We start from the raw sequence: 20,704 nt of genomic DNA, 5'->3' as shown, positions 1-20,704 counted from the left end.
GACTTACCGTCCCGGGAGGTGCCCATCAACTGGTCCAGCATCGCGCGCATCTGGGCCTGCGCCGACATGGCGGCGGCGTAGCGGGCGGACGGGCGGGGGTGGGGCGCAGACCGGGCCCTTTTGGGCGGGGGAATAAGGGGAAGGGATGGGGGAAGGTGCGCTGCTGTCTCGGTGGCCGCCGCCGCCTCGAGGCGTGCGGAAAGGGAGCCGGAGGGGTTGCGAGAGAGTCCGGACTGCGCTCCTCACGACGACGTGTACGTGGAAGACGACAGCCCCCGACAGCGACCCTCGTGCCCTCACTCTCCGTCCGGTTCTTGGGACAGAAGCGACACGGGCCAAGCGAGCTCTCGCCTTCAACACCGCCACCCGCCAGAAGCCGTCAACCCCCCCTCCAAGCTCTGACGCTGCTCGCCGCCACCGTCGCCACGACGGGAGCGCGCACGCTCCTCGCGCTCAGTCGTTTCCCGCGGGGGCTCCACCAATTGGCATCCAGCTGTATCGCTCCGCCCGCCCCTCCCGAGTGGAGTTCCACCCTAACGGCTCTGGGCGCGTGCACGCGCGCTCCTCCCGTCCCTTTACCCTGGATCTCGCGATATTCTGGTTCCTTAACTGACTGTCCAAGCTGGATCCGCCCCGAGGCGCCAAACCTTAGGCTCCCTCCGAGCTGTAGGACTGGCGGCTAAGGCTGCGTGGCCCGCGGTGATGGCGATTCAGACCCAAATTAGCAAAATGCGCTAGAGGCTTAGCCTGGGCAGAAAGTAGAGACCATGCCCATTGCAGACCCGACTGCGGTCAGCCTCCTTGGCGTCTGAGGTGGGCGTGCTCGGGGCGAACGCCCGCCCCGAGTGGCGTGGACGCGTCCTGGTTCTCGTGCCCTTTTTCCGGCCGGGAGCAGCCCTGTCTCGCCGCCGCCGGGGCCGCGTTCCTTCCGTTGCGTGGGGCTTTAAGGCTCCTCGGCTGGGAAGTGTCAACTTCAGGAGAAAGCATCCAAAAGTAGTACCCTAAGAAACAGGCGCGCCGACCCATTCGGATTCATCGTTACCTACAAGGTCGCGGGCGGCTTAGTCTGAATGTGAAACCATCAAAACTCAGTGTATTCTGAGCTACTGGGGAGGCGATCTCGTGGAGCAGGAAGCCAGCGGCGCTGACCGCAGGGAAGCCTGGGTTCTGAAGCCCGGCCCGTGACTGACTGGGGCCTTGGCTTTAGTTCTACCCCTCGTAGGGCTCGTGGAGGTGGTCACATGTCTCCTATGGCGTGGCTGTGAGAACAAACTGGAATAAAATACTTAGCCCACAGCCTTTCCCTGGTGTTTCTGAAATCTGTTTTAGTGAAATATTTATTCCTTGCCGGGCGCGGTGGCTCACGCCTGTAATCCCAGCACTTTGGGAGGCCAAGGGACGCGGATTGCCTGAGGTCAGGAGTTCAAGATCAGCCTGGCCAACGTGGTGAAACCCTGTCTCTACTAAAAATATATAAATTAGCCGGGCGTGATGGCGGGCGCCTCCCCAGTTACTCGGGAGGCTGAGGCAGGAGAATCGTTTGAACCTGGGAGACGGAGGTCGCAGTGAGCGGAGATCACGCCACTGCACTGCAGCCTGGGCGACAGAGGGAGACTTCGTCTAAAAAAAAATTCCTTAAGTAAGACATATAGGTCTGTGTGCAGGAAGAAAAGTTGCTTAAAAAATTTAAAACTAAGAAAAATTAATGAGTTAATAAAATCAAATGTTTAAGAAGACAGGCACTTTCTAGATACTTTAAAAGGAAATTATTAATAGAGATTTGTGTTCCGTTAACATATATTTATCGCCTTGTAACTGTTATTAGCAGATCAGTAAGAAACATGAATAGTAGTAATAGTCCCAAAATCCCTTTAAATGTATATTGCAGCTGGAAGCGATGGCTCATGCCTGTAATCCCAGCACTTTGGGAGGCAGAGGCGGGGGGGGGGATGACCTTCAGGTCGGGAGTTCAAGACCAGCCTGACCAACATGGTGAAATTCAATCTCGACTAAAAATACAAAAATTAGCCGGGCATGGTGGCGCGCGCCTATAATCCCAGCTACTCGGAGGCTGAGGCAGGAGAATCACTTGAACCCAGGAGGTGGAGGTTGCAGTAAGCTGAGATCATGCCACTGCACTCCAGCTTGGGGATAGAGCAAGACTCTATCTCAAAAATAAATGCATATTGGGCCAATAAAAATTTTTGAGGCCAGACGCGGTGGCTCACACCTGTAATCCCAGCACTTTGGGATACCAAGGTGGGTGAATCATGAGGTCGGGAGTTTGAGACCAGCCTGGCCAACATGGTGAAACCCTGTCTCTACTGAAAATAGAAAAAATGAGCTGGGTGTGGTGGTGTGCGTCTGTAATCCCAGCTACACGGGAGGTTGAGGCAGGAGAACTGCTTGAACCCAGGAGGCAGAGGTTGCAGTGAGCCGAGATGGCACCACAGCACTCCAGCCCGGGTGAGTGTTAGACTCCGTCTCAAAAAAAAATTTTTTTTTTAATCACGTTATCTTTAGTAATAGACAAAATAGCTTCTCTCCAGTTATTCAGAGAACTCTGAATTCCAAACTCCAAATACTAGGATATCCTTTGGGAACTGATTACAATAATAGAAAAATGTGGAAATTGATATGTCTTAGAGGGATGCACTATTATGTAGACAATGTGATCTGACCCTGAAAAACAATGTATTTAGGGAAATACACTAAAACGAATAATTATGTTTTGGTGAAGAGATTTGAGTTCTTGTTTACATTTTAGATGTCTCTTATAAATAGCATATAATTGGGGATTAAAAATAGTCTATACAATACATAATGATCAAAACTGAGGAGTGAAATTGAGGAATGACTTAAGTGATGTTCACTCTTTGAAGCATTATTTATATTCATGTAATTACTCCTGTGTTTGGGTTTAAAACTCTTATTTTTGTCTATTTGTCTCACCTATTTCTTATTTTTGTCTATTTATCTCACCTATTTCATGTTTTTCTCATCTTTCTTGCCTGATTTTTACTCATTCCAATTTTTTCCACTCTAGTAGTGTGGAAGTTTCATTTTATTATATTTTTGTTCTTTCAGTGATTACCCTAGAAGTTATAATGTGTATCCTTAAGGTATCAAACTCTAATTTAATCAATACTTTTATACCCCCCTCCCCCAAGAGAAGTAATACAAGAAACCTAGAACACTAACTCCATTTACTCTCATCCCAAGTTACATGCTCTAGTTACCAGGTCTTATTTTTTAAAACCAAGTTTTATATAATCAGTGTTCTTTATTTACCACTTATTTTGCTCTTCATTCCTTCGTAAATCTCTGCCTGTCCACCTGGGATCATTTCCCTTTTGTCTGAAGTTTATCCTTTACCACAGGAGTCAGCAAGCTACGGTCCACAGGCCAAATGCAGCCCACGGCCTATTTTTGTGAATAAAGTTTCATTTGAATACTGCCAGGCTCATTCATTTACATATTGTTAATGGTTGCTTTTGCCCCACAGTAGAGTTGAGTGGTTTGTGAGGGATCCCATACTGTGTGGCCTACAAGACTCAAATATTTACTATCTGTTTTGTTTTGTTTTTTTTAAGACAGGGTTTCACCATGTTGGCCAGGCTAGTCTCAAACTCCTGACCTTAAGTGATCCACCCGCCTCAGCCTCCCAAAGTGCTGGGATTACCAGGGTGAACCACCGTACCCGGCCCGACTATAAAGTTTGCCTCCCTTGCTTCAGGGTTTGCTTTTGTGTTGGTCGGCTAGTTGGGAGAAAGCTCCCATTTTGTTTATCTAAAAAGATCTTTATTTTGCTTTAAATTCTAGATGGATATTTTTATCAACTAAATCCAAGGTTGGAGGTTCTTTTTTTTTTTTTTTGAGATAGGGTCTTGCTCTGTCACCCAGGCTGGAGTGCAGTGGTGAGATCTTGCCTTGGCTCACTGCAGCCTTGGCTTCCTAGGCTCAAGTGATCCTCCCACCTCAGCCCCCCAAGTAGCTGGGACTGCAGGTATGCACCACCACACTGAGCTAATTTTTAAAATTTTTCTTGTAGAGACAACATCTCCCTATGTTGCCCAGGTCGGTCTGGAACTCCTGGGCTCAAGCAATCTGCCCACCTCAGCCTCCTGAAGTGCTGAGATTACAGGTGTGAGCTACCACACCCAGTGGTTATTTTCTTTAGGCACATACATTCTACGTGACCTTTTACCCTCCACTGCTCCTAAGAAGTTAGTTCTGTTTTTCACTCTTTTAAAGATAGCTGCCGGGCGCGGTGGCTCACGCCTGTAATCCCTGCACTTTGGGAGGCTGAGGCGGGCGGATCACGAGGTCAGGAGATCGAGACCATCCTGGCTAACACGGTGAAACCCCGTCTCTACTAAAATACAAAAAATTAGCCGGGCGCGGTGGCGGGCGCCTGTAGTCCCAGCTACTCGGGAGGCTGAGGCAGGAGAATGGCGCGAACCCGGGAGGCGGAGCTTGCAGTGAGCCGAGATGGTGCCACTGCACTCCAGCCTGGGCGACAAAGTGAAGACTCCGTCTCAAAAAAAAAAAAAAAAAAAAAAAAAAGATAGCTGACTACTTTATCATGCTATGGACTCACTGAACAATGAGCCTTCATTCATTCATTGAGAATCCATCAACTAACATCTTTTGTCAATTTAGGAAATTCTTAGCTCTTACCTCCTCAGATATTGCCTCTCTCATCAACTTCTGGACATTTAAATACATGCATATTAGATAGTTTTCACTGTATCCTCTCTCATCTCTTTACTCTCAGTTTTGCACTTTTACCTTGGTCTTTCAAAGCTGATGCCTTTTTCTGACAAATTTTATAGTTCACTAATCTCATTATAGAGCTGTATCTAATTTGTTAAATACATCAGTTGAATTATTTTTCAGTTCTAGAATTTGTATTAGGTTCTTTATCAAACCTATAATGTCATTTTATAGTTTCTGGTTCCCTGATGAAATTTCCAAGCTTGGCTGCTTCTTTGACCTTAGTGAACAATTGTTGTGTAATCTGAGTTAGCCAATTCTAATATCTTAAGGTTTTTTGTGGTCTGTTGTTCGTGTTGGTTCTCACATATGAAATCTTTTCTTGTGTGTCTGGTTTTCTTTGTGTGCTGAACATGTATTTGTAAAAAAAAAAAAAAAAAAAAACAGTTATAGAAATAATATAAGCCCTAAGTATAGGATATAATCCTGTCTTCCTCCAGAGAGGATTTTTATTTTACTTTGTTAGGTAATTGAAGAGATTACTAGTCAGGAACCACCATAATACAGGTTCAAGGCCTCATTTTCTCTTGACCAACAAATGACAAAAATCTGGGCGGAAAGTCTGGCTAGGAGGCTGGGTGGGCACCATGGCTCACACCTGTAATCCCCACACTTTGGGAGATCCAGGCAGGAGAATCACTTGAGGCCAGGAGTTTGAGACCAGCCTGGGCAACATGGAGAAACCCTGTCTCTACAAAAAGTAAAAAAATAAAATAAAAATTAGCAGAGCATGTTGTGCGCCAGTAATCCCAGCTACTCAGAAGCCTGAGGCAAGAGGCTCTCTTGAGCACCATGTGGTCAAGACTGCAATGAGTCATGACCTTACCACTGCACTCCAGCCTGGACAACAGAGCAAGACCCTGTCTCAAAATATAAAAAAAAAAAGTCCAGCAAGATTTTTGTTTTGTTTTATTTACTTCCAATTCACATTTGGTATTGAATTTCAGGGTCCGAGCTTAAAGTGGGTGTGATTTATTAGAGTCCCTACCTTTGTGAGCCTAAACTGCTTTTTTTCTCTCAGTCCTACAGCCCACTCAAAGTGTAGCTCGGTTTCAATACTGAAGCTGTTTCTACTAAATTGGCAAATGCTGGCAGGGTATGGTGGCTCATACCTGTAATCCCAGCACTTTGGGAGGCCAAGGCCAGTGGAGAACTTGAGGTCAAGAGTTCGAGACCAGCCTGGCCAACATGGTGAAACCCCATCTCTACTAAAAATAAAAAAAATTAGCCGGTTGTGGTGACGCGTGCCTGTAATCCCATCTACTCCGGAGGCTGAGACAGGGGAATCGCTTGAACCCAGGAGGCAGAGGTTGCAGTGAGCCAAGATCGCACCACTGCACTCCAGCGTGGGTGACAGAGCGAAACTCTGCTTCAAAAATAAATAAATAGACAAATGCCATCCAGCCAACAATGTGTCTTTGTGTGCTACACTACTTGTCTTGGTTGTCTTCTCCTATGTTCTGACCCAGCATTTCACTATTAGTTTTATTAGCTCTTTAATGATTTTAAGAATTTAAAAAAATTTTTGACTTTTTTTTCAGTTGTCTTCAACAGAAGGGTCACTCCAAATTACCTAGACTGCCATTAACAGAATTGGAAGTTTGTTCTCCTGTTTGTACATTTTTTCAATTTTTTATTTTATTTTACTTTTTTGAGACCGAGTCTCTATCGCCCAGGCTGGAGTGCAGTGGCGCGATCTCGGCTCACTGCAACCCCCGCCTCCCAGGTTCAAGTAATTCTCCTGCCTCAGCCTCCCGAGTAGCTGGGATTACAGGTGCCAGCCACCATGCCCAGCTCATTTTTTGTATTTTTAGTAGAGACGGGGTTTTACCATGTTGCCCAGGCTGGTTTCAAACTCCCGAGCTCAGGCAATCTGCCTGCCCGCCTCGACCTCTCAAAGTGCTGGGATTACAGGCGTGAGCCACTGTGCCTGGCCTTCAATTTTTTTTTTTTTTTTTTTTTGAGACAGAGTCTTGCTCTGTCACCAGGCCGGAGTGCAGTGGCGCAATCTAGGCTCACTGCAACCTTTGCCTCCTGGGTTCAAGCAATTCTCCTGCCTCAGCCTCCTGAGTAGCTGGGACTACAGGCGCCTGCCACCATGCCTGGCTAATTTTTGTATTTTTAGTAGAGATGGGGTTTCACCATGTTGGCCGGGATGGTCTCTGACCTCGTGATCCACCCACCTCGGCCTCCCAAAGCAAAATGTTTAAATGTTGTAACTATGTATTCATCTTAGTCTGGAAAAGAAAACAAAAATCTCTGTATGTCTATGTCTACATTTTAGCGATGATAACCATTCCTCTTCCAGGAACAAGGTCTCAGAGGGAAACATCATGTAAAGTAGGGTTGAACTATAGACTTAAAACTAGGTAATTAAAACAGAATAGGTACAAGTAACATGTTTTGCTAGCTGTCCACAACAGACAGCTCTTCAATTTATTGTAATTTATGAACTAAATATGGTAAATAAAGGCTATTTCATACAAAGTAATATTGCAGTTATATTTGGGGCATCAGTACATACAATCAAATTTTATAAACATGGCACCTATTAATTTTTGAGACAGAGTCTTGCTCTTTTGCCCAGACTGAAGTACAGCGGTGTGATCTCGGCTCACTGCAACCTCTGCCTCCCAGGTTCAAGCGATTCTCCTGCCTCAGCCTCCCGAGTAGGTGGGATTACAAGTGCCTGTCACCAAGCCCAGCTAATTTTTGTATTTTTAGTAGAGACAGGGTTTCATCATGTTGGCCAGGCCGATCTCGAACTCCTGACCTCAGGTGATCTGCCCGCCTCAGCCTCCCACAGTGCTGGGATTACAAGCGTGAGCCACCACGCCCGATTGGTGCCTATTAATGTAGATTTTAAAGTTCAAATTTTTTGAAAATTACTATCTTTTAGTCAGATTAAATTAAAACTTACTTTACAGACTGCCTTGGATTAACCTGTCTTTGGTTCAGAGCAACACATTACTTTTCCCACCACATAATCCTAGTATGTGAACATCTTGTTCTTATCACGTTCATATTTGTATCTCTAACACTTAACCAGACAAGGAACTCAATACTTTATAGCCAGAAACATCCTGAGTTCTGGTGAAAATGTATTAATATCTGAAGCTTGTGGAGAGGAGAAATGACAAGAGCCAAACCTAAACCAAAAGAACTAGGTAATTGGTTTATTCAAGACAGGGGAATTAAAATCAGTAAGCATACAAACTATACTGCTTGAAAGAAACTTTTTAAAATAATTTGTATCTTTGAGATGGGGTCTTGCTCTGTCACCCGGGTGAGTACAGTGGCACAATCGTGGCTCACTGCTGCAGTCTCAACCTCCCATCCTCAAGGGATCCTTCCACCTCAGCGTCCTGAGCAGCTAAGATTACAGGCATGCGGCACCATGCCCAGCTAATTTTTTTATTTTTATTTTTGTAGAGAAGGTGTCTACTTATGTTGCCCAGGCTGGTCACAAACTCCTGGCTCCAAGCCATCCTCCTGCCTCAGCCTCCCAAAGTGCTGGGATTAAAGGTGTGGGCGACCATGCCTGGCTTTTTTTCTTTTGTAGAGATGGTCTTTCTCTGTCACCCAGGCTGGAGAGCAGTGGCTATGATCATAGCTCCCTGCAGCCTCTAATTCCTGGGCTCAAGTGATCTTCCTACCTCAGCCTCCTGACTATGGGGGCATGCCACCACACCTGGCTAATTTTTACATTTTTTCTAGAGACAGGGTCTCATTATGTTGCTCAGGCTGGTCTCAAACTTCTGGCCTCAAGCAATCCTCCCATCCAGGCCTCCCACTGTGCTGGGATTACAAACAGGAGCCACCTCCCCACACTTTTGTTTTAAGAGTGAAAAGGTAAGGGTAGCTAAGGTAGTTTCACTCATATAGTAGGCATTCATAAATCTTTGTTGAAGGAAGAAAAGAGAGAAAGTGAGATTTAACCTGAAATCCTGAAGAATGAATAGGAAAGAGCTACTGAAGGGGAGTATGATTGGAAGAACTTTCCCTGTATAAGCAACAGCAAAATGTTGAAATCAAGACGATGGCTCCCAGTAACTGAATTTCTGTATTCAGTTCTGGCTGGACTGTCAAACACAGAGAATAGAGATGAAGCTGAAGAGGTCCGGCAAAGGCTAGGCCCTGGAGGTTCTTGTTAAAGTCTTACTTTGAAGGGTTCTGAGTAGAATGACAAGATCAGATCTGTGTTGCATAGGGGAAAATGGACTTGAAGAGAGCACAATTGGAGGTAAAAGGGACCAATTAGGGAGGGCAGTGGTTAAGGGAAGAGATGTAAGAGGTCTACACTAGGATAGTAGCGACAAAAATTGAAGGCCTTGTTGGGAGATAAAATCTGATTTAGTGAATGTTTAACTGAAGATATGAAGGAGAGAAAGCAGTAAAGAATAACTTAGATTTCTGGCTTCAGGGACTGAGTGAAAGTGTCATTGAACTGATAGGGAATAATACCAGGAGAGACTTGTAGGGGAAGATGAGGAGGTTCCATTTTGGACACACTGAATTTGAGATACCTGAGTTACCTAAGTGGTGTCATCTGCCAGGCCGTTGGACATCCAGGTCTTCACCATGCCAGAGGAGCCTGAATTGGAGTTATCAGCATTTTGAGAATAACTGAAGTCATGGAAGTGAAGGTGATCGCTCAGGGGAAACCATGTAGAGTGTGACATAAGGACCTTGGTCAGGACCCTGAGGAATACCCAACATGTAAGGGATACACAGAACATGACTGAAAAATGACTAGAGTAAGAAAAAAACAGAAGAATATGGGCCGGGCGCAGTGGCTCACACCTGTAATCTCAGCACTTTGGGAGGCCAAGGCGGGCGAATCACAAGGTCACATGGTGAAACCCAATCTCTATTAAAAATACAAAATTTATTAAAATTTATATAAATTTATATTAAAAAATATAAAATTTATTAAAAATACAAAAATTAGCCAGGTGTGGTGGCGGGCACCTGTAATCCCAGCTACTCAGGAGGCTGAGGCAGGAGAATCACTTGAACCCAGAAGGGGGAGGTTGCAGAGAGCCAAGATCGCACCACTGCACTCCAGCCTGGTGACAGGGCGAGACTCCATCTCAAAAAAAAAAATAATGTGGTGGTGTCATCAAAGCCAAGGGAAAAGCAGGGAATTGCCCATAGTGTCAAATGCTCCCTAGACAACAAAGATAAAAAATAAATAGGATCCACGGGGTTTGGTGTCCTGAAGGTCATCTGTACCGCTGGGTGACAGTTTTGATGGTAGTAGAGGGGTGGAAACCAGACTGCAGTGCATTGAGGATAAGTGGTGAAAAATGCAGAAAATGGATACAGAACAACAACATGGATTACTAACAAGATAAGGTGGCCAGGCGCGGTGGCTCACACCTGTAATCTCAGCACTTTAGGAGACCGAGGCAGGCGGATCACAAGGTCAGGAGATCGAGACCATCCTGGCTAACACCGTGAAACCCCATCTCTACTAAAAATACAAAAAATTAGCCAAGTGTCATGGCGGGCGCTTGTAGTCCCAGCTACTCAGAAGGTTGAGGCAGGAGAATGGTGTGAACCCGGGAGGCAGAGCTTGCAGTGAGCCGAGATCGCACCACTGCTCTCCAGCCTGGGCGACAGAGCAAGACTCCGTCTCAAAAAAAAAAAGGTTAAGGCTCAAAATCAGTATGCTCAACAAAAGAAGCTGCCTCAAAAGAGTACATACTGTATGGCTGCATTTGGATAAAATACTAGAACAGCCAAATCTATAGTGACAATAAGCAGGTCAGTGGTTGCTGAGACTAGGTGTGGGGAAGGGGAATTGACTGCAAAGGGGCACAAGATAACTTTTGGGGGTGATGAAAATGTTACATTTCGGCCGGGCGCGGTGGCTCAAGCCTGTAATCCCAGCACTTTGGGAGGCCGAGGCGGGTGGATCACGAGGTCAGGAGATCGTGACCATCCTGGCTAACATGGTGAAACCCCGTCTCTACTAAAAATACAAAAAAACTAGCCGGGCGTGGTGGCGGGCGCCTGTAGTCCCAGCTACTCGGAGGCTGAGGCAGGAGAATGGCGTGAACCCGGGAGGCGGAGCTTGCAGTGAGCCGAGATTGCGCCACTGCACTCCAGCCTGGGTGACACAGCGCGAGACTCCGTCTCAAAAAAAAAAAAAAAAAAGAAAATGTTACATTGCTTTACTGGGCTGTTTATGACACAGGTGTATGCATTTGTCAAAATTCATTGACCTGTACACCTAAAATGGGTATATTTATTATATGTAAATTTACCTTGATACAACTTATTTTAGAAGTTTCAAAAATATAGTAAGTGAATATAATTCATTCAAGTCTTTGAATAAATTCATCCATTTGTGAAGAGGAACAGCCGGTAGTAGCTGAAAAAGCATTTGAGGTAGAGGCAGAGTAGTTTTTAGAAGGAAAAGCATATTTAAGTTATTATTATGTACATTAAGTACTATTGAAGGAAAATCCAGAGAGGGGGAGCAGCTGACATTAAAGGAGGTGAGCAAGAGACAACAAAGTGAAGAAATGCAGTAAAGTACTTTCCACTAGTGCTTTATCACTTATCACTAGACTAGTAACCAAACCTCAGGATTCCCAGGCTGGGACCTTCCAGTATAGAAAGTTTACTGCCAATACAGTTTGTGTTCTAGAATCGATTCTAACACTGAGTTCAGCTGATTATTGATGGTGCAACTATGAATAGGAGATACAGGTTGGTTATAATGTGAACAGAAATGGCCTGAGAAAATTATTTAAACCATAACAACATAATACGTATATACTTCTGAAGACTGGTGGCAGTAGGGCTTAGAAAAGGGTTCATGATAAAAGGAATGAGAATAAAGTAAAAAGATGAAAACAGTAAGATTTTCTTTTTGTTGAATACTCATTATGCACCATGCAAGTGTTGGATTTTTTTGTTTGCTTGGTTTGTTTCCGAGACAGTCTTGCTTTGTCGCCCAGGCTGGAGTGCAGTGGCGCCACCTCAGCTCACTGCAACCTCTGCCTCCCGGGTTCAAACAATTCTTGTGCCTCAGCCTCCAAAGTAGCTGGGATTACTTGCGTATGCTACAACATCTGGCTAGTTTTTTTTTGGTTGTTGTTTTTTTTTTTCTGAGACGGAGTCTCGCTCTGTCGCCCAGGCTGGAGTGCAGTGGCGCGATCTCGGCTCGCTGCAAGCTCTGCCTCCTGGGTTCACGCCATTCTCCTGCCTCAGCCTTCCAAGTAGCTGGGACCACAGGGGCCTAGTACCACACCTGGCTAGTTTTTTTGTATTTTTAGTAGAGACGGGGTTTCACTATGTTGGCCAGGATGGTCTCAATCTCCTGACCTCAAGTGATCCACCTGCCTCAGCCTCCCAAAAGTGCTGGGATTACAAGCGTGAGCCACCAGGCCCAGCCCTAAGTGTTTTATATAAACATTATTCTCATTTATTACAACAACCTTTTTGGCCTTCCCATTTAATATAAGAGGGAAAAAGCACAGGTCAACTAAACTGCCCAAGAGCATACATCTGGTAAATTATAAAAGTAGAATCACAATGTAAATATTTCTTTTTTTCTTTTTTAGAGAGAGAGTCTCACTCTGTCACCAGGCTTGAGTGCAGTGGTGCGATCTTGGCTCACTGCAACTTCCGCCTCCCGGGTTCAAGTGATTCTCCTGCCTCAGCCTCCTGAGTAGCTGGGATTACAGGCATGCACCACCACGCCCAGCTAATTCTGTGTTTTTAGTAGAGATGAGGCTTCTCCATGTTGGTCAGGCTGGTCTCGAACTCCCAACCTCAGGTGATCCGCCCACTTCAGCTTCCCAAAGTCCTGGGATTACAGGCGTGAGCCACCACGCCTGGCTTGAATTGCTTTATGAATAGTTCTGTTGAGATTGTACCTCTCCGAGTGGAGCTAAGTTATATATTCAAAAACATTTAATACATGCAATGTGTAAGTCACTGTGGAAGGTGCTTTGGAAACTGCAAAGATCACGAATGAGACATAGTCCAGGAGAAAAGAGGTTATCTATCTACCGGAAGAAACTGACATATACCATAAAGGAGCCAAAAGTAAATAAGTGTTGGCAATTCACAGAAAGAATGATTTTTGAGGAAATAAGGATATAAGAAGCAAAGGGACCCTTTAGGAGACTATTTTATTGGTTCAGCCAAAAGATTCTCAGTGCTTGAATTAGGACAGAGGCAGTGGAGACAGAGGGGGAGAAGGTTATTAGAGCTATTGCAGAAGCCGAAATTGCTGAATAATTGTGAAAAATAAGGAGAGAGAGGAATAGCAAATAAAGCCCAAGTTTCTGTCTTGGTTAGCAAGTGCATGGTGGAGCTATTTGCCCAGATAGAGAGTTCAAAAGGAGGAACAATTTGACAAGATTAGGAGACAGAAAGAGATGTCAATGTACTCATCCATCCCCCTCTGTGGATTATAGCTGAGCTGTGGCCATGTTCCTCAACCCAAGGGCCTGCACTGGTCAGGCCTGGGGAGGTGAGAACTCCCCACTAGAGTCTCTCTTAACCTATTCTGGTTCGGGCCCTGCCCAATTAAAACTAAAAGATAAAAAGACCTCTACTACTGAGAACCCCTAAGAGCTTCACCATCTTGACCTTAATTCACCCACACCTTTATGTATCCCTTTAACTCTCCTCAATGACCCTATTTGAGTGTGCCACCTATTTCCTGCCAGGACTGTAACACATCATATTTATGTATTTTTAAATGAGGTATGTATGTATAACTGTATATGTATAGGAAATATCTGGAAAGATGCACATCAAACTGTTAGTAATAGTGACCACTTGGTAATGGGGACAAGGGAGGAGGAACAAAGGAAAAGAGGGCTTCTCTTATTTTATAACATTTGAATTCCTTAAACAAAAGGCCTGTACTACTTTGTTGTTGTTGTTGCCCAGGCTGGAGTGCCATGGTGTGATCTCGGCTCACCACAACCTCCGCTTCCCGGTTTCAAGCGATTCTCCTATCCCAGCCTCCCGAGTAGCTGGGATTACAGGCATGTGCCACCATGCCCAGCTAATTTTGTATTTTTAGTAGAGACGGGGTTTTTCCATGTTGGTCAGGCTGATCTCGAACTCCCGACCTCAGGTGATCCACATGCCTCGGCCTCCCAAAGTGCTGGGATTACAGGCTGGGATTACAGCCACCACGCCTGGCCAAGGCTTGTACTATTTTTTAAATTTAAAAAAAAAAAAAATTTTTTTAAGTAGAAAAACAACATCAGTCTAGTGCAAAAAGTTCAGTAAATTCACTGAGAGTAAACATGAAACCTCCACTTAATTCCCCTAAGAACTAGTAAACAAAATTACAGAGAAAAATCTTAAACTTAAAAAAAATTTAATGGTAAATACATATTGATAGAAATTATTCAGTTCTCCTATGAATGTAGCATCCGAGGATACTCTCCATGTTCACGGCTCCCAGCCCTTCCCTCCAGGCTGATGGGGCAACGTGAGACCCACCAAGCCAGCAGACTCCTCCACTGAGCGCTCACCCTTGCCATGAAATTCCTGATGTAGGGCCACATGTTCCCGGATGCTACGCAGGAGGCAGAGATAGGTGGCAGCTTGGAAATGAAGCTCATGTTGGGCTCTGCACAACTTTTCACTGGTGACCTAGAGAAGCAGCAAGTCAGAAACTCTTAACCCAGCTACAGATACAGGTCCACAGAGACAGATTTAATAAATAAGCATTCACTAGAGTGAAAGTAAATTGCACAGAGGAAATACAGACATGTATATATATACATGTATACTTAATACATCTGTAAAGGCACTCTATTAGTAAAGCTGACCTCTACTACATCTATAAAAGTACTCTGTAATTATTAGTAAAGCTGACCCTACTTCGGATTTTTAAAAGGAGTTGCATTGAATGTTCCTGTATTCAGTCAGTACTGCAAGAAGTCACTAGTTTCAATTCCTTCATTTTACAGATGAGGAAACTAAAGCTCAGAGATGCTCAGAGGTTGGTTAATGGTAGATATGGAAATTATAATTAGGTCACTGATCATTAATGTCACCTAAATAATATAATGTAGAACTTTCTCCCTTTCAAGCAAATAAAGGACTGCTTTATTTATATTTCTGTGACTTTGATTAATGTGGCATACACCTTTCATTACAATGAAAATTGAAAACTTGGCTGGGCGTGGTGGCTCACACCTGTAATCCCAGCACTTTGGGAGGCCGAGGCGGGCAGATCACGAGGTCAGGGGATAGAGACCATCCTGGCTAATACGGTGACACCCCGTCTCTAAAAAACAAAACAAAATTAGCTGGGCATGGTGGCAAGTGCCTGTAGTCCCAACTACTTTGGAGGCTGAGGTGGGAGAATGATGTGAACCCAGGAGGCAGAGCTTGCAGTGAGCCAAGATCAGGCCACTGCACTCCAGTCTGGGCGACAAAGTGAGACTCCATCTCAACAACAACAACAAAAAAAAGAAAACTGAAAACTTGCTTTGTCTGAAAAATGATAGCTTTGTGCTAAATAGTAAAAAATGAAGGTTTTATGTATAAAAGTAGTATGCTTATGTTCATATTACTTATTACAATTGGCCCTCCATATCCATGGATTCTGCATCTTTAGATTCAATCAACTTCTGATCAAAAATACTCAGAAAAAAATAAAAGGACGATCATGTCTTACCAAACATATGTTTTATCATTATTCCCTAAACAATGTAGTATAACAACTACTTACATAGCGTTTACATTGCACAAGGTATTATAATCTAGAGATAACAAAGTATACAGGAGGATGTGCATAGGTTATATTGCAAATACTACAGCATTTTATCTCAGGGACTTGAGCATCCGTGGATTTTGGTATCCCTGAGCAGGGCTGGGGGGTGTCCTGGAACCAATCCCCAGAGTTACTGAGAAATAGTTGTTCTTGCTCTCACCATTTGCTCATCCATCTGAAAAATCTGGACTCATGACTTTAAGAAGCTAGAAATTCCATATCCATTCCAAAGTCCCCAAATGACTCTAAACCTTTTTTCTTCATCATACTTTTGAGATTCACTGCACCCTCTTTGACTAGTTCTGTATTCAAGGCTGTGAGAAAGGGGCAGGAAAAGTGAAATGGGGATGTGTACATAACTCTGAGTGACTAAAGGAGCCATGTCCAAGTGTGGATTAATCTGGGTACCACTGCCTACATAATCCCCACCCCCACCTTTTTTTTTCTTGAGACAGGGTCTCACTTTGTTACCCAGGCTAGAGTGCAATGGCGTGAACATGGCTGTTGATCTCCCTAGCTCAAGTGATCCTCCTGCCTCAGCCCCGCAGGTAGCTGGGACTACAGATGCGTGCTACCATATCCGGCTATTTTTTATGAAAACAGGGTTTCACCATGTTGCCAGGCTGGTCTTGAACTCCTGGGCACAAGCGATCCACCCACCGCCTCTTCCCAGAGTGCCGGGATTACAGGCGTGAGCCACTGCTACTGGTCTAATCCCCTTTCTCTATTTGAATATCTAGCGTTAGAATCTGAAAACTAGAATGTGTGTGGCTTCTTGGTTTTTGAGACAGAGTCTCGCTCTGTGGCCTATGCTGGAGAGCAGTGGTATGAACATGGCTCACTGCAGCCTTGATTGACTTTCTGGGCTCAAGTGATCCTCCCACCTCAGCTTCCCAATTAACTGGAACTAGAGGATGGGACACCACACCTGGATAATTTTCAAATTTTTTGGAGAGGAGGTCTCACTACACTATATTGCCCATGCTGTTAGAATGTGGGTTTCAGGATCTGCAGATCATGTTGAAAGCAACATTCATTAGCTGCTTAAAAACATTATTAATCTGCTTTAATACAAATTTAACTTTTTAGTAATCAAAACTTTATGAGAAATCAACACCAATATCAAGCATTAACAAATCATAGCATCCATTTCTATTAATATATAAGCCTAAATGTGTGGAATTTGACATGGGAATTCTAGGTTAACGTAGGATAGAATACTGCCCTTGATTTGGTTGAGCCTGAATCATGAGGACAGAAGGGTCAGCAATAGACAGGAAACAGTAAATAGATCACAAGAACATAAAAGAGATCAAATGAAATAGAACACTGCATTTTCCCTGTGAAGGGAGGTTTCTCCCTAATAGAATCCCTTCTCCAGAGGGAAAGGATAGAGAAAATGGGATGGCTGAGTTAGCTCTGAGCCTGAAGGAAATAGAAACCATTTCCCCTATGCTCAAGTGCATTCCAGAGTGGTATTTCCAGAATGTACCATGAATTTCAGAACCATTACCAAGTCTCTCTCAAGGGTAATGGTATCCCCATAAGGTACAACTATAATCATGTCACCTCCTTAAAAATCTTAGAATGGGGCCGGGTTCGGTAGCTCGCCTGTAATCACACTTTGGGAGGCTGAGGCAGGCGGATCACCTGAGGTCGGGAGTTCAAGACCAGCCTGACCAACATGGAGAAACCCGTCTCCAAGAAAAATAAAATTATCTGGGCATGGTGTCGCAGGCCTGTACTACTTGGGAGGCTGAGGCAGGAGAATGGCTTGAACCTGGGAAGCGGAGGTTGCTGGAGGTTGCGCTGAGCCGAGATCGCAATCTTAGAATGGCTTCCCATTACATTTACAAAAAAGTTTAAATTCTTGTTCCGCCTACCACCTCATCTACCTCCACTTCATCCACCACACCCTAGGGCTAAACCACTCTCAATTGGCAATTTTTCTCCCCTTTGGCTTTCAATTGTTTAGCTGTTAAATCTGGACCCTAACCCCAATTTACTTGCTAACTCCAAATTAGCCCTCAGGTCCCTGATTAATTTCCTCCGGAAAACTTTCCCTAACTACCCCTTCTTTATACCCCAGCCCCTGTTGTCTACACCTTGAGCACTTATTTATCCTAAGTGCTTTACAGTATTGCTCCCTCAGGTGGGGAGCAAGCTTCTTAAAGGACAGGACCCATGTGCATCTGATTCTTTCTATTTAGACCAGGTTCCTAGCACAGCCCCTAAGTTATCACCTTTTAAAAACTAGGTGAATTTGAGTTCTAAGATTTTACATTCTGACGTCCATGGCTCAGAAATTCGACAGCTGATCGTTCTCCCTTTCCCAACATTGCTCAAGGGCAGCAAGTTTCCTTCCCTAAAGCCCAGTTTTTCTTTTCCGTCTCAAAAAGAAATGCTTCTTGGAATAACTTTTCTAGGGGACGGACGAGGAGATTGTTGGCCAAATGCTGTGGCTTTAAATCTAGTGACAGTACACCCTTCAAGTCCATCTTCATTCTTTAATCCCCAGCATTTCCTCTATTCCACTTTCCTGACTTTACCCTCCACAAAGGCAACAGACCAGCCAATGAAATCCTTCGGGACGGGTCCGCCCCTCTGCAGGACAGACTGACGTCCCCAGAGCGACTCTGCGCCCCCGCCGGTCCTTTGGTCCCCGAGTTTATGCCAGAGCATGGAGCCTAGGGCCTGGGTTGGTTTGGTCAGAACCAGGGCTCCGTGGGAGGGTTGGCCTCAGAAATGCCGGAATTAGACACCGTGCTCCCCATCCCAGCCCAGACCCGACTCTTCCTCCCTCCCCAGCACGTGGAGAACCTGGGACAGGGCTCCCGTACCCGATGTGCACGGAAAGCCTTCACAAGGTACCGATAGGCCGCGGTGTCGCGATAGGGTCGGCCGGTGGCCGCGCTCAGGTAGCGCAACTCCCGCAGAAGTCCTCGCAAAGTGCGCGCCGGGGACCCTAAGGCCGCCATTTTCCTGTCCTTCTCCGAGCCTGGTGCCCGACGACGTCCTACGACCCTGCAAAACCCCTCCTCCCGCCCAGGCGCCTAATGGTACCGTCGGACGACTACCGGCTCCTCCTATCGACTGACTTGCAGTGGAACCGCTCACTTGTCCGTTGTACCGAGCCTTATTAATCGAAGGCCGAGGGGCGCCCTAACAAGAAAAGCAAACAAAACCCAAGCCTTAACTGACGCTACCAGGTCCTCTAACCCACAACAAGGATTTGGGTAAATAGGGGCCTTTCTTCACGACGTCATTTAAGATGCCCGTTAGCCGACCAACCGCTGAGTCTCAGGAGGAGCGGGCCCAGCGCGGGGTGTGGGTGTGGATTTGATACGGAACACGCTGAGAAGACATTTTAAAATGATTTATAGAAGGGATATCAAAAGTCAACGTACTGACGTTTCCCCAAATACCAGGGCACCTGCGGCTCAGAGAAAGGACATGGGAGTGTGCAGATTCTCGAAAATTGCAGCTAGTAAAAACACAAACACACGCGCTTCCCATTTAAAAAAAAAAAAAAGTAAAGTCGGCATATTTCGCTTTGTTTAGAAAGGGAAAAAAGTACTTTAAAGGCCAAAAATTTCAGGCCACCCCAGATGGGACTCGAACCCACAATCCCTGGCTTAGGAGGCCAATGCCTTATCCATTAGGCCACTGGGGCTTCTGTGAGCGACGCGCTCAAACAACATATTCAATTATTTTCCTCTTTGGTACGTCATCGTCATTTCATTTTTGCCTTACCCTATCCCACGAAACCACACCTAGCGCCCACGTGAGGGGTGACGTATGCTGGGACTTGTAGTTAGAGAACAAAAGTCCACATTACTGCGCCAAACGCTTTACCCTCGAAACTGCACCGATGCTCCGGACGTTGAACGGGCACGCGCACGCGTTTGCGTACGCACTTGCCTGCGCAGTAGTCCCCGCGCCTGCGCAAAAGCAGGCATACGTCGTCGCGGAGCACGCGCGCTGGGCAAATTGGCCGGATATTCGAGACTCGCCTTCTGAACGTCAGCCCCGTTGGGTTTTTACCGGAAACAGTCTGACCTTTTCCGGTGTTGCGACTTTCCGGTTGGAGATTTGCTTCAGCGGCCGTTAGGTGGTGCCTGCCGCGGTCAGTTTCTGCTTCCGGTTGAAGCGTTGAGGCCATTTCCGCAGGCCGAGCGCGGTTGCTTACGCCTGTAATCCCAGAATTTTGGGCGGCCGAGGCGGGCGAATCAGCCTCAGATCATCTTAGGTCGGGAGTGTGAAACCAACCTGACCAACACGGAGAAACCCTGTCTCTGCCAAAAATACAAAATTAGCCGGGCGTGGTGGCGCATGCTTGTAATCCCAGCTACTCGGGAGGCCGAGGCAGGAGAATTGCTTGAACCCTGGAGGCGGAGGTTGCAGTGAGCCGAGATCGCGCCATTGCACTCCAGCCCGGGCAACAAGAGCGAAACTCCATCTCAAAAAAAAAAAAAACATGTGCTGTGTCCTTTGAATTGGTGGGTCAGCGATAAACATGGGAGAGCGGGGAAGTAATAGTACATTGATTAGGAATTAATTTTTAAAATTAGCAGTTCATTTTTTGGTTCCGTCCCTAATTGTATAACTTGAACAAAACACTTCAGAGTCCCAGTAAACTTACCCTTACTTATAGTATCACAGGGGCTTCCCATTGTCCCTAAGTTCAGACGACATAAATTGATCCTCGCTTATATCTTAATTTTCATCTCTCACTTCGCTTCTTGTTACCCTCTGCTCCAGGTATCTCCACTTTCATTGTCTCTTCCCCACCACACACCTTACCTGTTATTCCCTCTGCCTGAAACTTAACCATTTGTGTTAATATGCCTCTTTACCCTTTGAGCTTCAGCTTATTCCAGAAGTGTAGGTTAGACGCATCTCTAGGCCCTTGAGGTCAATACCGCAAGGTGAAAATTACTCATTTTATAGAATGAGACCACCACTTCTCCTGCTGTTTTTCCCAGCTTTTCCCCCTCTCCCCTTTTCCCTAGTTTATAAGACAGAAGAAGGGGGAGAAAGCAAAAAGTTGGAAAGAAACAGAAGTAAGATAAATAGCTAGACGACCTTGGCACCACCACCTGGCCCTGGTGGTTAAAATAATAATGATAATATTAACCCCTGACCAAAACTACTAGTGTTATC

The 20,704-nt window shown here is 45.5% G+C and overlaps 1 protein-coding gene and 1 non-coding gene across 5 annotated transcripts in view; both read right to left on the bottom strand.

The window, feature by feature from the left end:
- The window catches only part of LOC112620226 (putative RNA-binding protein Luc7-like 2), an 84,908-nt gene extending 65,374 nt beyond the window's left edge, over positions 1–19,534 (bottom strand). For 2 of the 4 annotated variants that reach the window (XM_025378518.1, XM_025378517.1), the window contains exon 1: positions 8–482. Coding sequence is in view for 2 of the 4 variants with exons in the window: in XM_025378517.1 (XP_025234302.1) it covers positions 8–68 (61 nt within the window). In the remaining 2 variants the exon portion in view is untranslated. Of the gene's footprint in view, positions 1–7; positions 483–14,291; positions 14,413–18,381 lie in introns of those variants that run through there. The other 2 variants (XM_025378516.1, XM_025378519.1) reach the window with 2 other exon arrangements.
- On the bottom strand, positions 19,142–19,214 carry TRNAR-CCU. The gene has a single exon. It is a non-coding gene; the product is annotated as a tRNA-Arg (tRNA).
- Positions 19,535–20,704: the final 1,170 nt, after the last annotated feature.

This window comes from Theropithecus gelada, chromosome 3 (genome assembly GCF_003255815.1).
Source record: "Theropithecus gelada isolate Dixy chromosome 3, Tgel_1.0, whole genome shotgun sequence".
Taxonomy (NCBI): Eukaryota; Metazoa; Chordata; class Mammalia; order Primates; family Cercopithecidae; genus Theropithecus; species Theropithecus gelada.
This window is presented reverse-complemented; position numbering and strand designations above follow the sequence as displayed.